Genomic DNA, 19,947 nt, shown 5'->3' with positions numbered 1-19,947 from the left:
TATCTGTGCTTGATTTGAGCTCGGGTTGCCTGGTGCAAAGGCTACATAATGTCCTGTCAGCTCCTCTAGCCACCTAAGCCCTCTCATTAAAAGCAATTAGGAATAAAAGGGCAGGTGGAGTGAAACCCTGAGCACCCACAGTAGAGTCCTAAGAGCTCTAAGCACCTTTCAGAGTCAGGCCCAGAGGTCACAGTATAGCTCGTCCACCAAAACATTTTTATAGCCATATGTCCCCTGAGAATTTGGGTGGAAAGACTGACTGCATGCAATTAAGACTGAATTAATATGAGAAGAAATAAGACGGTGCAGATTGGTTCACAGATCCCTTTTCTGGCAACTTTTCTGGTAGTAGAGCTTGAAAGAATAGTCACGCGTATGAAAACTTTGTGAGGGTTCAAAAGGGACTTGAAAAAATATTTTGGAGTTTCAGAGCTAACAGTCACACTGCAATATTTTCTGTCTTGGGACTAATTGTAGGCATCTGATGTGCAGGGGGAAACCAAACAGAGTGAGGGCAGGATTCCCTAGACCCGGAGCCCCAGCGAGGGTGGTCCCAGGGGAGCTGCCTGTGGAAGGAGACACCGGTCCAGGTCTCAGTCTGTTCCTGGCTCTGGGACAACTTCTGAGCTGACTGGATGAATCCCTCAGCCTTTTTCAGTCTCAGTTTCTCCATCTGTGAAATTCATTCAATGGATCTTACCTACCTCGCATGGCGCTTGAGGGAGCCTGAAGTTTAACTGCCTTGAAAACGTCTAATGAAAAGAAGTGCAAGCCCTGAGCTCACCAAAACCTCAGAGCACCCGTGTCCTCCTGCTTCCAGCACACGGGCATCTCAGGCATCATCCAATTTGCAGAGAGGTAGGAAGAGCATAAAAAACATAAGGCTGGTCGTAAAGAATAGGCTGAGCATTTTAGAGCGCTCTGAAGCCTGAGTGCTCAGCGGTGGTCAGAAAGCAAAAAGGATCATAGGAATTACTGAGCCAGAAGCAGAGAATAGAACAAAAGCTACCATTAGCACTTAATAAATCCATACTGCACTCACATCTTGAATTCTGTTCTTGCGTTCTCCTCCTCATCCCCATCTCAAAAAAGGAAACACTGTATGTAGGAAAGGTACAGAGAAAGGCAAAAATGGTGATCAGAGATATGAGCAGCTTTTATCCAAGCAAAGAAAATGGGCTAGGATTTGTTAGTTTTGAAGAGATGTTGGAATAGAGGGTTATGATGAAGCTAGATTTAATGTCGTGCTAAGTAGGGGACAATTGCTGAGTATTTTTCATAATCTCAGAATTAGGAGCATCGCATGAGATTTTTTTTCATTCATGACAATGAAGCTGTAGAAATCACTGTCAGAGGTGGCTCCAATGTCAAAAGTATCGGTAGATCCAAGAAAATTTGCAGCAGGAGGAGGCTTCTCCAAAGCTGCTGGCCAGAATCAGAGTGGCTTTGCCCTTCCTGGGCGTGCTGGTAAGTATGGACTCAATGGTCTTGAAGGTCTTTCCCAACTGTGATGATTCTGTGACCACAGACAGTCCAGCCACACGGCTAAGCGTTAGAGATGCATTATTAGCTTGTAAATATGACAGGATTAGTCTGCCTGTCATAAGCTACAGGAAAGAATAAAGTGTGAAATATGCAAACCAAGACAGGGTTGACTAGTTTATGGGTTTTTAGGCAGACAGAGATAGTGAGATACAAAGATAACCGAGAAGCAGACTCCTTTCTCTTATATACAGTCGTTCACGTACTCTAGCTATGATACATCCTTTCAGACATAACAGAGGAATGTCTCACTTCATACAGGATTACAATGGCATAAATAGTTGGATTGCTACTGATAGCTGCCTAAAATGCAGGTTAGAGAACGTAATCATGCTGTAATCTGCTGGCTGCTCTGGAGGATGGAGAGCCAGGCGCCGGGGAGGACACAATATATGTGTTATAATTATATACGCCTAATGCACAAGATGGGAACAATGGATAATCAGGATTTCTGGCACCTCCATCTGGGTAAGAAAGCCAGTTAGGATGTCAAAAAGCATAGGAAGGTGAAAATACAATAAATAAAGTCGCTTCCTTCCTGTCCTGTGCAAATACCCTCCTATTTATCTACCTCAGAGGCTCTTCAGGTTTATTAGCAAATACGTGCATCTTCCATACATAATTTTGGCCTCTAACCATCACATATGCTTCTTTGATCATAAATTTGTATTCACCTGACTGCTTTTTGCCTTGTTACTTTCTCTGCACACACAAGGTAACATACACATAGCAGTCACAGCCTGAGGAAGAGCACAATCCCTCTGCTCCACATGCTCAAGTTCCAGGCTTGGCAGGTAGCAGGGACCTCCCAGGTGGTGGGAGCAGAGAGGTCCTCAATAGATCCTCAGTGGATTAAGGACACAGGCCTCCCAGGAAGCCATTTCTTACCCAAATTCCTAAATGCTCCAGAAAATCATAAGGATTTCTGTCAATTACCTAATTGCCAGCTAATCAGCTCAGTCACACATGCAAAAATTATCCAGTCCTTGCCCAACCTCATCTGCAACTGAAAGGTGCTGAGTCCCAGATGCGAGTGACGGGTGTAAGGCCACAGAACTGAATAGACTGCAATTTTTAAGGCGTTACGTGGCTGTGCTGCACAAGGCTGACAATGTTCGAACCACCCATTTGTCAAATGGCTTGGCTGAACTCGCTGCGTCCCCGACACACTCAGCTGAAGCAGGGATTTAATTATGACAGTTCAGACATCAAGTGTGTAAAAAAAGAAATGGAAGTAGGAAACCAGTGAGAATATAATGAAATTCCTCATAACTCCTCAAGCATGGCTTCCTCTCCGAAGGGGTGATTCCATCCAAAAAAGAGGTTATGTGAAAATCCCAGCTGAGAAGAGCAAGGGTTTGGATATGTGCTTTTTCTCCATACTTTCTGGAGAGCTTTTAGTTCATGCAGATAGCTTGCATGGTTTGTGAGTTACCTGACCATGGAACTACCAGAGGTTCTTGAGTTTCATGGCAGCAAGATTTGGTCCCTGGGGCTGCTCAGCCTCTCTGTGCGCCGTGTCCCAATGTCAGCAGCTCCTGCAACGCTCTGATCTGCAACCAGGCTTTGTTTGATGCAGCCCGAGGGTCAGAACTGGTCCTTATGCAGCTCTTTGAGTCTGGCCCTTTCCTGACAGGTCAGGGTCCTGTCAGCACTTGCTAAAAATGAAAAGTGAAAAATTTTCCATACGTTTTGCAGCTTGAAAAAGCTTTCTACGAGCTATAATATGATGTGCAATTTTGAATCGAGGTTTCTTTCACCATTATGCCATTTACTGCTATAAAATATACTCACTAAATTGACATTGATGCCAGAATCTCTTTCCTCCTTCATTTTCCTCTATTCTCTGCCTTGCCACCCTGCAGACCGAGTTCACATACGACACCATTGCTGATAACACAATTAGTGTTTCTCGCCTCCCAAATGCTGGACATGGGATTGCATTATCACTTTCAATTCAAGCAACTCCCTGCTTAAATTCCAGGCATCAAAATTGCAGACCTTTATGCACTCTGGACAAATCTGCCTTGCACAGGGAGAGGATTAACACGCCTAGCTGCATGTGGCAGCAGTCTCAAGGTATGACTGCATTTTGCAAGCTGTACCGCTGAATAGATTTTTCAGATTAGTGTAAGGCATTCGCTAGAATAACATGTTTATTTGATTAATGATGTGTCTCAGTGAGAATACCTCTGCCACTGTTGCAATATGTAAAACCAATAATGCTGCAGCTTTAACTTCCTTTAGAGATTTTGGCCCGCACTGATTTGGGTCAGTTTTGTTATTTTAAAAGAATTCTGGTGGGTAGTATAGAAGGATAATAGCAATACTCAGTCTTCTGTGATGCTCTTCACCAATAAATCATCATTATGTGGAGTCAGTAGAATTTACCCTGTTTAGCAGATGGGGAGCTGATGCACCGAGAAGGGAACTGCTGATCCAAGGCTGTCTGGGCAGTGGTGGAGACAGGAGAACCTCTGTCTCTGGAATCCAGGTCCCATTGTCTGTGTTTCTCAGTCTTTTCAAGCTAAAGCTTTCTGGAAATATCTAAAGTCAGATAAACAGATGGGGAGAAGAGTGGAGAGATCATCTAGTTCAGTTATCCCAGTAGCATTTGCTTGCAACTAGCTAAAAACAGTCTGAAACTGCGTTCTCATTCCTTATGTCAGTTTTCCTCCTGTTTGCTTGTTTGCCTGCTTTCAAGTCTGAGAATCTGCTGTGTAAAGTCCTGGGAATGCAGGATTTCTGAGAAAAATATATAAATAAAGCTTATCACTTTACAGGTCACCTTCTAATATCAGAAATGTTCAGAACAGAGCGCTGAGAAACTGCTGTACCTCCGTTAAAGGCATCATGAGAACAATGCTCCGAGGCTGCATTGCTCAAATCCTGTTATCTGTTCAGCTGGAGCCCCCCTGGAAATCAGTGGTAGAGCTGTGAGATCAGATCCTGTCTTTGGAGAACTGATAGCATCTTAGATTAAAGTATTTCACAAATGCTACATATCTGTGGCGCTGCAAAGAGCCTTCGTTGCATACTCATCATTTGAGTCATCCTCCACACAGACCCACTCGTGGGGACCTGGACAAATCCATGTTGTGCAGGGGTCTGCACTTCCACTCCTGCTTTGCATCATGGCACGAGGGCCGGGTATTGATGAATGCTCTTGGTTTTTAACGGGCACACAAGTACTGCATGGACCTGTCTGTGTCTCTGGACAGAGATACTCAGTGTGAACATGCAGTGTGCTGCGTGACACCCCTCTGCTCTAATTAATTTAATACAAAGACATCTACACTCGTCTCAAAGTGATAGGGCTTTTTATTATTACTATTTAGAAATGAGTATAACTTTAAGCTTCATTAAAACCAAATGTTTAATTGCATTCATGGATATCAGTTTTATTGATTTACTTAACTTTCCCCTCACAGTACAGCAGAATAATATATCATGGTTTCATATAGTGCTGTCCTAGCCAAGTTTTGCTTCAGCGTCACAGTTTCTCAGACAAGTATGCATTGATGGTTTATGTTGGCAGGGCCTTTGCTTCTGCTGACAAGTTGGAAAAGAAAAATCCCATTTATATTTTGAGATTTCCTAAAGCCTGTTGATTTATGAAATTCAACTGGCCTTGCATTGGGTTGTGCTTTATTTTGTTTCTTCCCTTTCTTTTCTTTCGAAAGCAAAAAATACCCCATTTGACTTTATCAACTGCTTAAGTAGTAAAGTTGTTCCATGTAATTGTGTTTCCCCAGTTGAGAAATTCCTGGCAAGGTAAGCAGCACTTAGCAACAAATTAATTATTTTAAGTTAAATTTTAAGTCCTTTTTCTTTGAGATGGAGGCAGAGCCCCCTCCACAACCCATTCCATGGGCAGGTTCCCTGTGTGTCCATAGGCGAAGATCAGAGAGCCCTGGCTTGTGCTTAGGGCTAATTAGGAGCGATGTGGATGTGGTTTATGTGGTGCTGAGCACCAGGCACAAGCAGGGTTCAAACCCTGCTGTGAGGCAGAGTAAAATATTAGCTCGAGCTCAAGACCACTCTAAGAGAGCTTCCAGCTGGCACCGAGCCTGTGAGATGATGTCTGGACATCCTGGATGGTGTAATTTTATTTTTTCCTTCTCTGCTACTAAAACTGCCTGTCTTAGGTAGAGGTTGAATTGTCTTACCTTCTTCCTGGTGATGGTGGAAGTAAAGTTACAGTTTGGAGCTGCTCTGGGAACAGGGTGACGATCAGTTCCCACCACCTGCAGAAATGGCAGGGACTGCCTGGAAAATACGGAGCATCTTCTGGAGCATGTGCTGACACAGGGTGTGGGAGACCCAGCTCCAGAGGAGACCTAGGAGCAGTGTAGGAATAACGGAGTGTGCAGGAAAAACCTGTCAGAAATGCAGAAGGAAAAAAAAAGTAATTATGGATTTATTTTATTTGCATCAAATTCAGAATACTGAAAGTCTGGTAGGTATGGTTAATTTTATCCTGCCACACCAAAAGAAAAAAAGAAATCATAGTTTCTGTCTGGCTATATTTTTATGGTCATGTGTTTGGCTCCTATCCAATAGTGGAAAAAGAAAATTAGTCAGAAACAGAAAAAGGGCCAAGGTAATTCATATTTGATATTCATTATCTTATTACAGAGGGTCACAATCCAGGTGCTGATATCCTGTAGTCTGTATGCAAAGGATAAAGGTGCATTAAATGAAATGTATATGTTCCTTATGTTGAATCTGCAGGAGTTTGACTTTGGGTTTGTTTCATATGCATCCAGAGGCTCGTGCTGTCCCTAGAGAGATGGGAATTTCAGTGACAGGCTGAATCAACTGGCTTTGGTTCTGATATGCTCTGTTGAAAATAACATTAATCCCTTTGGAATCTGTTCATTCATCTCATTTGTTCCTGTTCCCCCAGATGAGGGGAAATGAACTAGTCAGTGACCTGAGGCAGCGGATAGGGACACAAGGTGTGTGCTGGGAAACCTGGCACTGCTGGTGCGTGTTTCTGCTGGGTATTCTTGGTATTCTTGCTGGGTTAAAAAAAAAAAAAAAAAGAAAAAGAAAAAAAAAAGTAAGCTTTATCCAGCAATAGGATACTGTTAAACCCTTCCCTTCTTAGTGCAAATAACTAAAGGAAATAAGTATAGATATTTAAAGTGAATGTTCTGAGCCAAGTAAAGTTAAATATTAAAAAGAAAAAAAGAAAAAAAAAAAGGCCGTGTGTTTTATGCTGTTGTCAGTAAAGGGAGAGAGGGTCAGGGCTGGCCCGTTTCAACCAGTGACTAACAGGGCTCTGCCTCCACTGCTGGCTGCAGCAGCCTCAAATATGAAATGATTAATTGCACATGGGAAAGACAACAACCTTTATTTAATTATGCTGATTAGAGTTGCTCGTTATCAGAGTAAAGGGAATATGTTGTCCTAGTTTAGTGAATCCTTAAAGGAATGAAGTAGATGTAACCTAATTTCTTGGAGCTGCATGAGGTGAGATTACTCAGATTGTGGGGCAAATTGCTTGGAGGTCCCTGCCATGTCCTTCAGGCTGTAGCCTCTCAACTCTAGCTGAAAGGTTAGCTCTGCTTTTGCATCTCTGAAATATTTAGTATGTAAAGAGTTTTTTGAAACACTTCATTTCCAAGCATGCCTGTGTAGTGGGTAAATAACAGATCTAATCTGACTTGCCAGGGGTGCAGGGGAGGTTTGTCAGCTTCCAAGTCCTTGTCCAGATCAGTGAATTATGCTCCTTTTGCTTGTGTGGGCCTGTGAATGCCATTGCATGGCCTTTTTGGTATATTCTAGCGACAGCTATCAGAAAAAAAAATGGCTGTTTATTGGCTTGGCTGAATTGAAGTTAATGATATTTTGTAGCAAGCCTCTGCTGTCTGTTGGCTCCAACCCAAAATTTCTGTTAATTGGTGTGGGGGCCAAAGACCTAAGTGTCTTGTTCATGTCTTCATAACTTTCTGTTCTATCTCAGACAGCTATTTCCAAATATTTTTTTTAAATCAGTATTTATGGTCTCATTAACCTGCTGCTTGATCTCTGCTGGGTTTGTTTTTTTTTTTTTTTTAAGCCACAGGAATGTGTAGAAACACATGAGATCCATGCTGGTCTCACTGGGGTTGTCGTATCTCAGCTTTGCTGCAGTTCAGACAAGAAGTAAAAACAACAAACACTTCCTATACAAAGACCCACTAACGAAATGTAACTGGTTTGCCTGAAAATTATAGCTTAAGAGCAAAATTAAGAGCATATATAGACAGTGTAGAGGAGATTAAGGGAGGAATTGAGCTAGTAAGTCTGTCTTGCTCAACAGCAAGGTCCATAGGAGTTTTTGTCAGAATACTGCTATTACTGCTGAACCTTTGCCAGTCCTTAGGGAGTCATGTCCATATAATTTAAAGTTATGTAAGAAATTAGTAATGCGGTGCAGTTTTAATTGACAAATACTTGCAGCACCCCGGTAAGTAATTTTTCATCCGTAGTTTACAGAAGAGAAGTGGGTTTTAAAGGATGTCTTTCCTTGATTACACATCAGCCAGCCAAACCTGATCTCCGTGCCGTGCGGCAGCCATCTAGCAGCCTCCTGCTTGGTTATCACTGTGTGCTCAGGATGTAAGTTAGACACTGAATATTAAATCCCTTCTTCTTATTAGAACTTCTGCCTAGGCTTGGCTTTAAGTCTAGTTCATGCCTCCTAATGGCATGCCAGCCTTGATGTAACATAGAGCAGTGTGCAGCCCATGGGGACCTGTGCCAGGCTGCTCACCTGCCTTGTGCTGAGCTGGAGGAGCATCCTGGAGATCCTCAGATGGCACATGGTCTTGCAATGAAAGCAATTACTCTTGGGAGCAAAATGTGTAAAGCAAGAAGCCCGCGGCTAACACATCTGAGCTCCGTTTTAGTGCCCCACTATGCAACAGTTAATAACCCATTTAGATACCGCTAGGCATCTTTCATTCAGCAGACTTGTTGCTTGCATCAGCATTTGGTTTAAGAGGTATAATGCATCCTGTAGATCATAATGCACACTTTCCCTGTGTACCTTCTCGTATAAAAGCATTTTAGCACATTTCTGTTCTGTAGTGTTTTCCACGGCTCCTCAGAAACACATGCTCTGTGCCTGCACTCCGCAGTGGCAATGCATCACCAGCAGAACAGAAAACACATAAAACACAAATGTAATTTTACTCTACAGCACAGCACTTCAGAAGAGGAAAATTTTCTTTGAGCCATTGCTTCTTGTAAAGTACAGGGTGCTGCTCTGACAAATACACAGCTCTGATGTCTGCTGTTCCACCCAGGTGTGACACTGTAAATCCACTTTTTGCCTTTTTCACGGTCTGACATTATTAAACCTTGTTGTAACTTTGTTGAAAACAAACATACATTAGCGCTTGAAATCTATGCACCTTACTCTGCTCTCTTAACAGGGGAATTATTGTATTTGAAAACAAAAGCTACATTCTGGAGCCATTGGAAGGTGCTGCAGGTGAGCACAAGATCTACCCATCAGCAAACTTGAAAATTGCCCCAGGATCTTGTGGCCACCCTTTGGACCTTTCTGCCATGAGGACAGATGACTCCCCACACCGTTCTCAAGCATTGGCAGGCCGGGTAGGTGGATGATGCAGTTTGGTGTTCTGATTTGCTGGATATTTGCCTGGTAGCATGTCCGTATTAATGCCACCCATGACTTTGTCCCAACCTCAAGAGCTACTCCTTAAAAACAGTTCATATCTGCGAATCTTAAGTAGTTATCACTCTTTCTCTACTACGTGGGTCTAGATTAGAGATTTCCAAGGAAGGGCTCTGCCTTGGTACGGGCAGAGGCTTGTGCTGCTGTTCTTCACTTAGAGCTCAGTCATGATCTGCTCAGAGGTTGGATTGGCTGCTCCATACATGTTTCAGTCCTGCTGCTTTGGATTTCTCCATGAATTAATCCTTGAGTTTCTTATATCCCTACTGAGCAAACCATTAAACCATTTAGTCACTTGTGATGAAGGCAGCTCCTTGAGTACCAGCTTAAAGTTAGGCAAACATGATTTACTAAAGCTTTAATACTTTTTCTTGGCCTTGCTTACATAGCTTTTTTTAAAATTCTCTTTCTGGTAGTGAAATGGCATAGAAAAGTGTGTGGTCTCATATTATGGCAATATATTTTGATTCATGTTCCGTATTCTAATTATATCAATCATTTAGACCCCATAAGAATAGTGAGTAGAATAGTTCTAGAATAGTTCCTGCCCACCCAAGATGAAAAAGAACATGATAGCTATGATGCTTTACTAATAATATGTTTTCAAACATAAATGAACCTTTAATTCTAGTAGGAAAGTATTTTATTCAGACAAAACATTCTCACCATTTTATTCTCCAGATATATTACTGGAATTGTTTTTATGTAGGAAGAAATGCTTCTAATTTAGAATACATCTAGCTAATGGAAACTGGAGAAAATGAAAAGAGCTCCAAAGCAGGAAGAAGAAATATACTACAACAAATTCATGTGCATGTTGGATGGAGAGTGTAGAAAAGACTGGTGTAGGCATTCAAATTTATACAATGGTACAAATTTGGCCTCTGAATTTAATTAATGTGGCATGTTAGGATTTATAGTCACATATTCTACTAAGCCCCTTTGCATCAAGTTAATTGTTAAGGAAAATAAACTAAATGGCATCACTAGGTAATATTTATGTAGTGGGATAAAATTATTTTACAATGGGGGAATATTAAACAATACATCTCCAAATTTCTTTTTGCCGCATAAATTTTTCATTAGCTGTTATATATACCATTTTATGGGGTAAGCTTATCTCTGAAAATGCCTGAAGCCTATAGGTTGAAAGTGCTGGCATATATCTGAAAAGAAATTAATTTATGCATTCTGATTAAAAATTCGGTATTAACTTGTCCTAATGTTTTATATAGAAGACATGAGCTTTCTGTGCTTTCTGAGAAACATATGGGATACCAGAATAAAGCCATAGCCTTTCAGCCCATCCTTCTGCAAACACAACTATAACCAAACACCACTCTCCAAAATGTGCTTCCTTACAATGCAACTTCAGATATCTGTAGAGGTTTCTCCACTGTGCAGCAGTGTTTCTGTAGACCACATCAAAGTTTAGGAAAATCTATTTTCAGATAGAGATACTTTTAATATAAGATACTTTTTACATCTTTATTAAGGCTGTCCCAAAATATTTAGTGACTTTTAACTAAAGTTTGCTGACATAATCAGTTTAATACTAGGTAATGGAAATAAAGAATGTACATATAACTAGCTGATATAATCAAAATAATTTTGCTGTTGTAAATTTACAAGTTTCTTTTTTTTGTTCATGGCTTCAACTACATGTCAGAATTCACCTTAAATATCTGAGTAACATTTTTTTACTGTGGCTCACTGGACATAATTATAAAACCTGTCAAAACACATATCACACAGATAGGTAAAATATATATAATGAGTATGTGGGATAGATTTCTAATATATGAATTTTGCAACTTGTCAAATGTAATCTGGGGAGTGAATTTTCACATGTCAATGTTTTCAGCAGCTAAGTAGACTGTCAGGATGCATTGAATATAGAAGACCTGCAAACATGGACAGACAAGCTGGTTCCAAATTACAGTGGGTCACAGAAGTAAGCAGAAATCCAGGCTCAGCTCTAGTATGCTGTTTGAGGTTTCATGGGGAGTTTTGGGGGCCTTTTGCTTTTTCTCTCTTTGTTCAGTTGCACCCAATGCTTATTGAGCTGAGCTGAAACATCAGATCAATATATCACAAAGCTCGACTAGACTTAGCTTTATATTTAAGTATAAGCAGACAATGGAACAAACAGCAGAGACTCCCTCATGTACCCAGAACCAAACACGAGGTATAATTGACCAAGGCAGATAATAGAGCAGATGTGTGCGGGAGCTCTTCGTGCTGTTAGACGTGTGTCCATTAACATTGGATGGTTTCGTAACTTGGGGGACCCTCAAATTGCACCATGGGCTGTGCCCTCCAGTCAAAGACCCTTTGAGAACAGTCTGCTGGGTAAGACAAAACCCTACACTATTCTGGAGTCACATAAAATAGTCATTTTGGTGGTGCTGGCATCAGCAGCAAGTGGAGCCAAGTGTGTTTTCTTCCATTCTGGCCCGTGATGTCTGTTGTCTTGACACTCTCTTTTAATTGCAAGTGATTAAAGGAGGAAATGGATTGTGCAGTGGTGCAACTGGCTGCAGAAAGCAAGCTGAAAGGGGTGATAATTAGGTACAGTTAATAAATAAACACAGTATTCAAGGAGCACGCGTGGCTATTGGGCAAATCACAGGAATGGATTGTTTTAGGCCAATCACTCACCAGAGGCTCAGATGATTTCACCCCACTAGCCAGTTTCTCTCAGGCTGAATCTCTGCAGCCCCGACAGATTTGCTTTGGCTGTAAAGTGAGGGGTGTCAACTGAGTGATGCAGTGGAGCTCGTCTCCTAGCTTCATGGCTGGGTTATTCTGCCTGATCTTCTACCCTTCAGTTGGAAGGGCACTCCGAGGTGCTTCTCTGATCGGGACCACGTGTCAAAATTCCAGTATATTTTAGAGCTGTGGTACCCGCAAAACCAGTTCTGCCACAAGCAAAATCCACATACTGGGAGAACAGCATTCTAATGCCGGAAGAAATTGTGAGACTCTCTACCCCAACTCCTCAGAATAGGTATACTCCAACATGTTGAGCCATCAATGTGTAATTTCTTGATGGTGTCCTCTACTGCTTTCTCAGCCCAGAAATACTGTCCAAAATGAGTTAATTCTTCAGTTTCAAAGCAGATTTGCACCCCTAAATTGGAGATTTGTGATGTTTGGACATTCAAGGTGCAGGAGGCTGCGTTTGTCACTTGCCTCTAAACAAAATGCTCCCTGGGAAACTCTGAGCCGCGAATCATGGTAACGGAGGAAGGCAGCGATGGTGAGAGCAGACCTTGCTGCAGTCTAGCTGGAAGCTCTGGCCACGGCACCCAGGACTGATTAACTTCTTAGGAAAATGCCTTGGGGATTGTACAGTTTGCCTTGGAACATGCAGTTTGCACTGCAAAGCTCTGGTCACGTTTTAGGTTATAGAGCATTAGTTCAGGACATCTCAGTTGCTTCGTAAGTCATGTGTCTGCTTAAAACCCTTAAGTTCTGGCAAGAAGGTCAGACCAGCCGCTGGGAACGCCGTTCACCGACTGCCGTATTCCAGGAACCAGGGAGAAGCGATGGAAGAGCTGCTCAGCTGGCGTCCATCAGAGAAGCTGTGCAAACAGCCACAGGTCACTGCAATTTAGAAGAGCACAGCAGCAGCCATGTTGTTAATTAGTACTGTTACAAAATCATTTAATTAGCTTTAGTGATCTCTTTGTAGGTAAGCGTTAAGATTAGATCTGCGTTTAGAAGTGCAGCTATCATGACATAGTACTGTATATGCAGATGCAGAATTAAATCTATATCTTTCATTTTGAGAGCATTATGGGTTGCTTCCTCAGACACTCATAGTTTTTTTTTCTTCCACTTGTTTTTATTTTTCCTTTTTTTTTCCCCCCCTGTATGATTTATCAGATGCCCAATTGCTCTCCTCCACTCTGTACTTTTATCCCTAGCTTTGTTTCAGCAGCCACTTCGTCTATTTTATGGAAAGCTTGCTAAATGCTGCCTTGTTGTTTCTCTCAACGTAGCCAGAGAAGAGCAAGGGCCCTTCTACTACAGACGATATCCTCCTACTCGGAGAAGACTTCAACTGCAGGGAGCTAGAAGGTTGTGAGGGACTTTGCATCACTTTCCTACTTGCTCTGATCAATTCCATGTTGTTCTATGAGCAGTACGCTATTTATCTTCTGGTAGATAAAAGAATGGCTTTCATGAGGAAAAGGAAATCAATAAAATGTATGTATGTAGTGAAACGTTTGGAATTCTGAGATGGTGTGTATCTTCTTTTGAAAACACTGTCTTGGAGACCAAGTTTATTCCAAAGAGGGCTTGCTGCAGAAACAAAATACTATTTTCATCTTTTTTTTTTTTTTTGTCAGTACAAGAGGGAGACTCTGAAGACAACAAAGTATGTGGAGCTTGTTATTGTGGCAGATAATCGTGAGGTAAGAAACTTAAAAATAAAAGATATGAGAAGTACAGTTGGGAAATGAGTAACTCCATTTAGTTTCCAAGGTGTTGCAAGTAATATATTTCAGATATAACACCCCAGCAGTGATGCTTCTTGCCTGATGAAGGTTAAGCAGTGCAGAGCACTATTTCAATGAACGTAAAGCTGTGAATAGTCCCATGAAATGCAACAGGAGTTTTTACTGTTGGCCTTTGGTTGCCCATTGTGATCCTCAAAGAGCAGCGACTGCTGGCAAAGTAGGTGCTGGGGAGAAATATTGCTATATTGGTGCTGCTAGCATATTGATCTCTTATGTTCTAAGTTTCAGAGACAAGGCAAGGATGTAGAAAAAATCAAGCAGAGGCTGATAGAAATTGCAAACTATGTTGATAAGGTAAGATTAAAATTATTATACTATATTATACTTTATTATTATACTGCACCCCTGAAGACCCATCATTTTTGTAGTGCCCCATGAACAGAAAGCTCTTGGAAAAAAAAAAAAAAGAGAGAGAGAGATGTGATTTCCATGTAGTGACTTGCTCAGTGCCTTGTTGTATGTGGCTGTGCTGGCCCAAGTTGAAGGCAGCACAGGTGAGATGGGGGGAAAAAAAGGCTTCTGCAATATCCAGTAAGTCAGCAAAGGAGAAGTGTGTAAAGACATGGTCAATAAGCTGTATAGTGCAAGGAACGTGACAGAATGAAAACCATGCTATACTTTGGAAGCAGGAGTTTATGGCTAGGTAAGAACAGTGGTGTTTTGCCTATGGAGACAAGAAGAGAGACATGCCCTGGATTTTTGTATGTAAATAATTTCTTGACAATATACAGTGAAGTCTTGAGTCCTCTGGGTAAAAAGCACTACAGAGTTTTTTGAACAGATTTACTTTTGTTGTGCTATATGGCCAGGAAAATGAGGATTCCAGTAATGAAATTATAACTGAGAGAGTCTAATTTAATGGAGAACTTACCCATTGATGCTTCAAGGACAGTAACTCAAGGAGAAGCATTCCTGATTAAAAACAGGATGCTGAATAGAGCTCCACTTCTTCTGTAATTGTCTTCCTGACTTATTACTGGAGAAAGGATGTTTATATGTTACCTATTCAAAATTAATTTTGCATGTTATAATATATTTATGTTTTACGCTCAATTTATGCTCAGTAAATGGCAGTACTATCCAAATGCCTGTAATGCATATAGGCAAGACAAAGATCTAATATATACTTTTCTCAGACTATCAACCAAATCGGTACTTGATGGATTTTTTGAGTCCTTCACATTAGTCTTAGCTTAAAATTGTTAACACTGCTGCAGCTCCTGTCTTGCAGCAACGCTGGCATTTACTGAGGTGATGATGGAGTGCTGTGGCCAACAGTCCTATGATTACTTGTATTAAATCTGCTTTGAGCAAATCTCAGTGACTCTGATTTAATTTTCATCAACTATTCTGAGCCATAATTGTAGCACACTACAATAATACTGTTCCCTCTTGTCTTGCTCTGGTGGTGGTAACAGAGGGAAATTGTGGAATGAGTCATCTGAGATAGCAATTAGCTTATTCAGAAAGCAGAGGGTGTCCTGAGGTAGTAGCAACATTTCATCTTGAAGAAAGATGTCAAACCTTGATGAGACAGAGATCCACATGTCTACGAATGTCTTTGAAAGCCTTAAAATTAGTTAGGTCAGAACTGGACCAATGTCTTCTCCACATCATAGATTGTCTGGGTCCAGTCCTGTAAGGTGCTCATTTTTTGCCCTAAAAGAGAAGACCCTTGAAAAGGGTTGTTAAGCCTCTGCAAAAGGGACTTGTATGTTCACTAGGCCCCTGTTGATATTTTCTAATCAATATGTTCTAAAACAGGTCTTAGCATCTGTTTTTTTGTTTGTTTATTTGTTTTTCCTCACTAGTTCTATAGGTCGCTAAATATTCGAGTAGCCTTGGTTGGCGTGGAAGTCTGGAACGACATGGATAAGTGCTCTATCTCTCAAGACCCCTTCACCAGCCTCCATGAGTTTCTGGATTGGAGGAAGCTAAAACTACTACCTCGCAAACCCCACGACAATGCACAGCTAATAAGGTAGAATTGACCGTATATTTAATATTGGCAGGGATTCAGTGATTTGAGAATAGTTGTTCTGAGTCCTTGTTCGGTGGTTCAGCTGTTGTGAACATCTGTGTCATGAGGGCTGAAGACACCACTTTGCCATTCTGCAAATTAAGGATACTTGGCAGGGCCCTTCAGCAGTGTGGGTGGATGGTAGGAACGAATAGCGATAGCTCTGCAATAGCTCTGTTACTTACAGGCCTTTCCTGTATACAAGATGCATAGAACTGCGGATAGTTATAACCTGATAAATGTTGTGGATAAGAATTCTTAACCAGTTTAAGCTACTCTAAATTTAAACTTTTACGGAAAGAGGAAATGGGGTCTAAATTGGACAATTCATTTGTATTTGTAATTTAAAGTGTAAACTTTGTCTTACACCCTTTTGCCTTTTTTTTTTTTTTTTTGGATTAAAATAATTACTCAATTAAACATGCTCAAGATAAGAATTAAAAAAAAAAAAGCATGAATAAGAGAACCTCTTTCTTGAACCAGACACCAGACATCATTACAATCAATGAACCATTCTTTATTCCATACCAATAAGTGTATTTTATGTATTAGTCACTGCAAGGTGCTCTCTTTGCTCACTGCACAGATAATCTTACATTATCTGTGTGAAACGAGTGAGCCCTTTCATATCATCTATCATAAGATACTTGATTATTGTGTATGTCTAATAATGATTAGAATAATTTTATTGCAGGCAAGTATTATTATAAGCAGTATATAGACTTCCCCCTGCATAAAATAACTCTTCCTCGAGCTAGAGACATTTTTTATGATTGTGTTTGTATTCCCAACTTTAGTCAGGGATAGGAGAAAAGGAAAAAAAGAGCCCTGTTGCTGCAGTAAATCTGAAAGATGATGATCAAATGCATCTTTCAATAGCAGGGATGCTGTCGTTGTCACTCTGGCAAGTCTGCATGACTAATCCATGCTTTTCATTGTTTTCAACTTGCAAATGTCCAAAGCTGACACATTCGAAATGGGATCTTTCTTTGAGATTGGCAGAAGTACAAGACTGAAAATCACAGGGCTTGTTCTTGACATTAAATGGTGATTCTGTGGTTCTTTTCCTTTACTGCCCTCCTGCAGTGGGGTCTACTTCCAAGGGACAACCATTGGCATGGCACCCATAATGAGCATGTGCACTGCAGAGCAGTCCGGCGGGGTTGTCATGGTAAGTGATAAGAGCACAAAAGCAGAAACTGGCCAACAGATGCAACATGTTCTCAATGTGATACTGAATTCCATACCAGAACATCAGCTGCTTCTGTCCCACTTTCAATCTGCATTTTAGCTATATCTACATGCAGCTTGCTTGTAAATGTTTTAAATCATAGTTTCTGTAGTGAGCAAAACAAACTCTTGCATTAAAATATAGCATGACCTATTTGCAAGGATCCTCAAAGTGCATGGAACTACTCCAGCTTATCAATAAATTGGGTGTAGATGTACTGTGAAAGGTGAGAACCGTGTATTTGTTATGCACCTGAGTATCCTGGTGTAACAAGCAACATCAGTCTCTTCTGAATCTCCTATTCTATGGATTTTGTTCTGCACATACAGTTTCCTGTATAAGACTTTATTTTCTGTCTTTGCAGCACAGTGGTTTTATTCTGTTTCTGAAAAGCAAGCACAAACAGGGGCAGCCTTTGTTCTACCTACATCTCTCTCTCTCAGAGAGTATTACTGTTAGATTTTAGACACAATGAGCATACAAGTAAGCATCTCAGCCAGTATCTGATAGTAGTTTTGAAATACCTTATTACTGAAAAAGTGTATAGAATTCCTGAATTTTGAGCAATATTTTGGGCAGTGAAGGGTGGAGGAAAAGGGCTGAATTAGCTAGGCTTTTCAGTTCAGATATCTTACATGAAATTAAGTGTGAACTCTTGGAGCTGCTAGGCTGCTGACCTGCTAAGCTGCTGACCTCAGGGCTTGCTAGCCATGGCTCTGAGCTTCAAAGCACAAAGCTAGGAAGCCCTAAGAACCCCTCAGACTTTCTCTCTTTCTGAATTCGTGGAATGGCACCTGGATTCCAGCACTTCTGTGTTTCCCACAATTCTGGCTAGACTTTATCCAGCTTAGCTGATTTGGTGACTTTCTCCATCTCTGCAGGACACTTCCACAGCAGATCCTGTGACAGACAGGGTTCAGTATGAGGAATGCACAGTGCTTTTGGAGATCTCATGCTGTCTGGTTTGAGATCCTGGTTCTTCAAAGCATCATGGTGCTAACATGGAGCCCAGGACAATAAGGGGTTTGCCCCAAGACAAACCTCATAACAGGCTCATTCCAGAGCTACAGCCATTGGAAGCCCTAGTGTTGCTTTCCTCCTTAACTCACATGCACACTGAGGTTGTTCCACCGGACCAGGCTGCCCCAAGGGCTCTCAGTGCAGGTGGCAAGAAACCAAGCTGGGATGGTGGGATGCATTTGTGGAAAGTGATGGCTAGGTGGTCCAGACTAGAAGAGCGTACCAGGTGAGCTGGGAAAATGTGGGAAAGAGTTAGAACAAACAACCAAAGTGCATAAGATGGAGAAAATCACATTAAAATGGAAAAGACAAAAAGCTCGCCTCTTGGTAGCTTTAGAAAAGCTGAGCTGCTTACCCTAACTTTTTTTGTTGTTTTTTTTTTTTTTTTTTTTTTTTTTTTTTTTTTTTTTGCTAAGCACCTGGGAGATGTATGCTGAAAGAAAGAAAGGAAGAAGGAAGCATTTTTAGGAGTCTTCTGCAGCAGATCTGAAACTTGACCAAGGCATATATCAGGCAGACAGCCCCTATTTTATTCATTTCTCCATCAGTTCATCAGTCTCTGCATTCGCAGTCAGGGATGCTCTTAATTATGATTTTTTTTTTTTGTCATTTTAATTTAGACTATAACCTTTAAAATGTGTCACAGTATTTTATGGCAAAATCAGTCCTCTTCACTCTGGAAGCTGACACTTTAAACAAACAACAAGAGCTATTTCATTCCAGTAACAAGAAAACAAGGATCAGCATTTCTTTTAACATGTTTTCAGGGCTCTGATGGAGGAGAGACTGATTTATAGGTCCATGAGAAATCCAGTGAGTGTGGAAGATATGTGGGCCAGGCTGCAGCTGCAGCCTTGCAGAGGTACAAAACTTAGAGCTTTGCAGCCTTAGGACATGGGCAGCTCAGTTCAATCATCTCCTCCCTCCCCTCCAAATTAAAAAAGCCTAATTGATGTATATGCAAAAGAGTCTTGGTCCAAATCTGTACAAGCAGAAGAAGAAAGCTCTAAAATTGGAATATATGCGAATGAAAGAGTGAATGTGTTTTAACCTGGGAGGTTATGGTGCTCAGACATCTCGGCAATGGACAATCAAACATTTAGCCTTCGTTATCATTTGATCTGCATTTTAGCCATCCCATGCTGAGAACTCATTACAAAAAAACTCCCTCACATCTAGTGACAGTTCTGTTGTTTCAGAGAGACAACCAAATAACAGCATTGAAACAAGCCTTTGAAATAGGCTTCAGCCTTCATTCTCCTTTTGCTAAAGATTTCCCACACATTCACAGATTTAGATGAAAAATATTGCTGATTTACTGTGCTGTAGTGCAGTGTTCTGAGCCATGCAAATCCCTGTTGAGGTTAGTGGGATGCTAGGTTAAATGGCAAGGACTGGGCCTGATGAACATTGCAGGGAATTGCTTAAATTGCATAGAAGTGAATTTGAGAAATGTTGGATCGCTACAACTGAGCAAGCCTGCTTGGGAAGTGCAGCATGGCACATTGGTCTCTTCTAACTGCAGATTATAGTATTTTATTTTTAAGGTTGGATCTGAATCTTAGGGATGGTGGTGCAACAGCTTAAGATGTCCTAAGAGTTGCTGGCTGCATGTTCCCTGGTTGTGAAACTGTTTGCTAATGACTTACTACTCAAGTTAGCTTTGAAAGACCATAGTGGAATCAATCAAAGTCACATTGCTATTCATTTCTTTAGTACTTGCAATACTTAAGTAGTCTCAATATCAAATGGGACATATTACTGTTTGTTTTGATAGTCTTCATTTATGCTGCCTTCAAATAATCCCCTTTTGCTGAGACATCACATTCCTTGTTTTAAGAACCCACTCTGGAAACTGATAAAATAGCATTCCAGTTGGATCTGAGCAAGTAATGAGAACCGCGTGTGTTGT

General features: G+C 41.1%; 1 protein-coding gene across 1 annotated transcript in view; it reads left to right on the top strand.

Moving 5' to 3' along the window:
- The window catches only part of ADAM12 (ADAM metallopeptidase domain 12), a 121,059-nt gene that overhangs the window by 51,825 nt on the left and 49,287 nt on the right, over positions 1-19,947 (top strand). Inside the window, exons 5-9 of the mRNA XM_026042442.1 lie at positions 8,970-9,153; positions 13,594-13,659; positions 13,987-14,058; positions 15,576-15,745; positions 16,871-16,955. Coding sequence (XP_025898227.1) covers positions 8,970-9,153; positions 13,594-13,659; positions 13,987-14,058; positions 15,576-15,745; positions 16,871-16,955 — 577 coding nt within the window. The remainder of the gene's footprint in view (positions 1-8,969; positions 9,154-13,593; positions 13,660-13,986; positions 14,059-15,575; positions 15,746-16,870; positions 16,956-19,947) is intronic.

This window comes from Nothoprocta perdicaria, unplaced genomic scaffold (genome assembly GCF_003342845.1).
Source record: "Nothoprocta perdicaria isolate Ctin4 unplaced genomic scaffold, notPer1 scaffold_301, whole genome shotgun sequence".
NCBI classification, from domain to species: Eukaryota; Metazoa; Chordata; class Aves; order Tinamiformes; family Tinamidae; genus Nothoprocta; species Nothoprocta perdicaria.
Note: the sequence above shows the minus strand (reverse complement) of the source record. Positions and strands in the feature narration are given on the sequence as shown.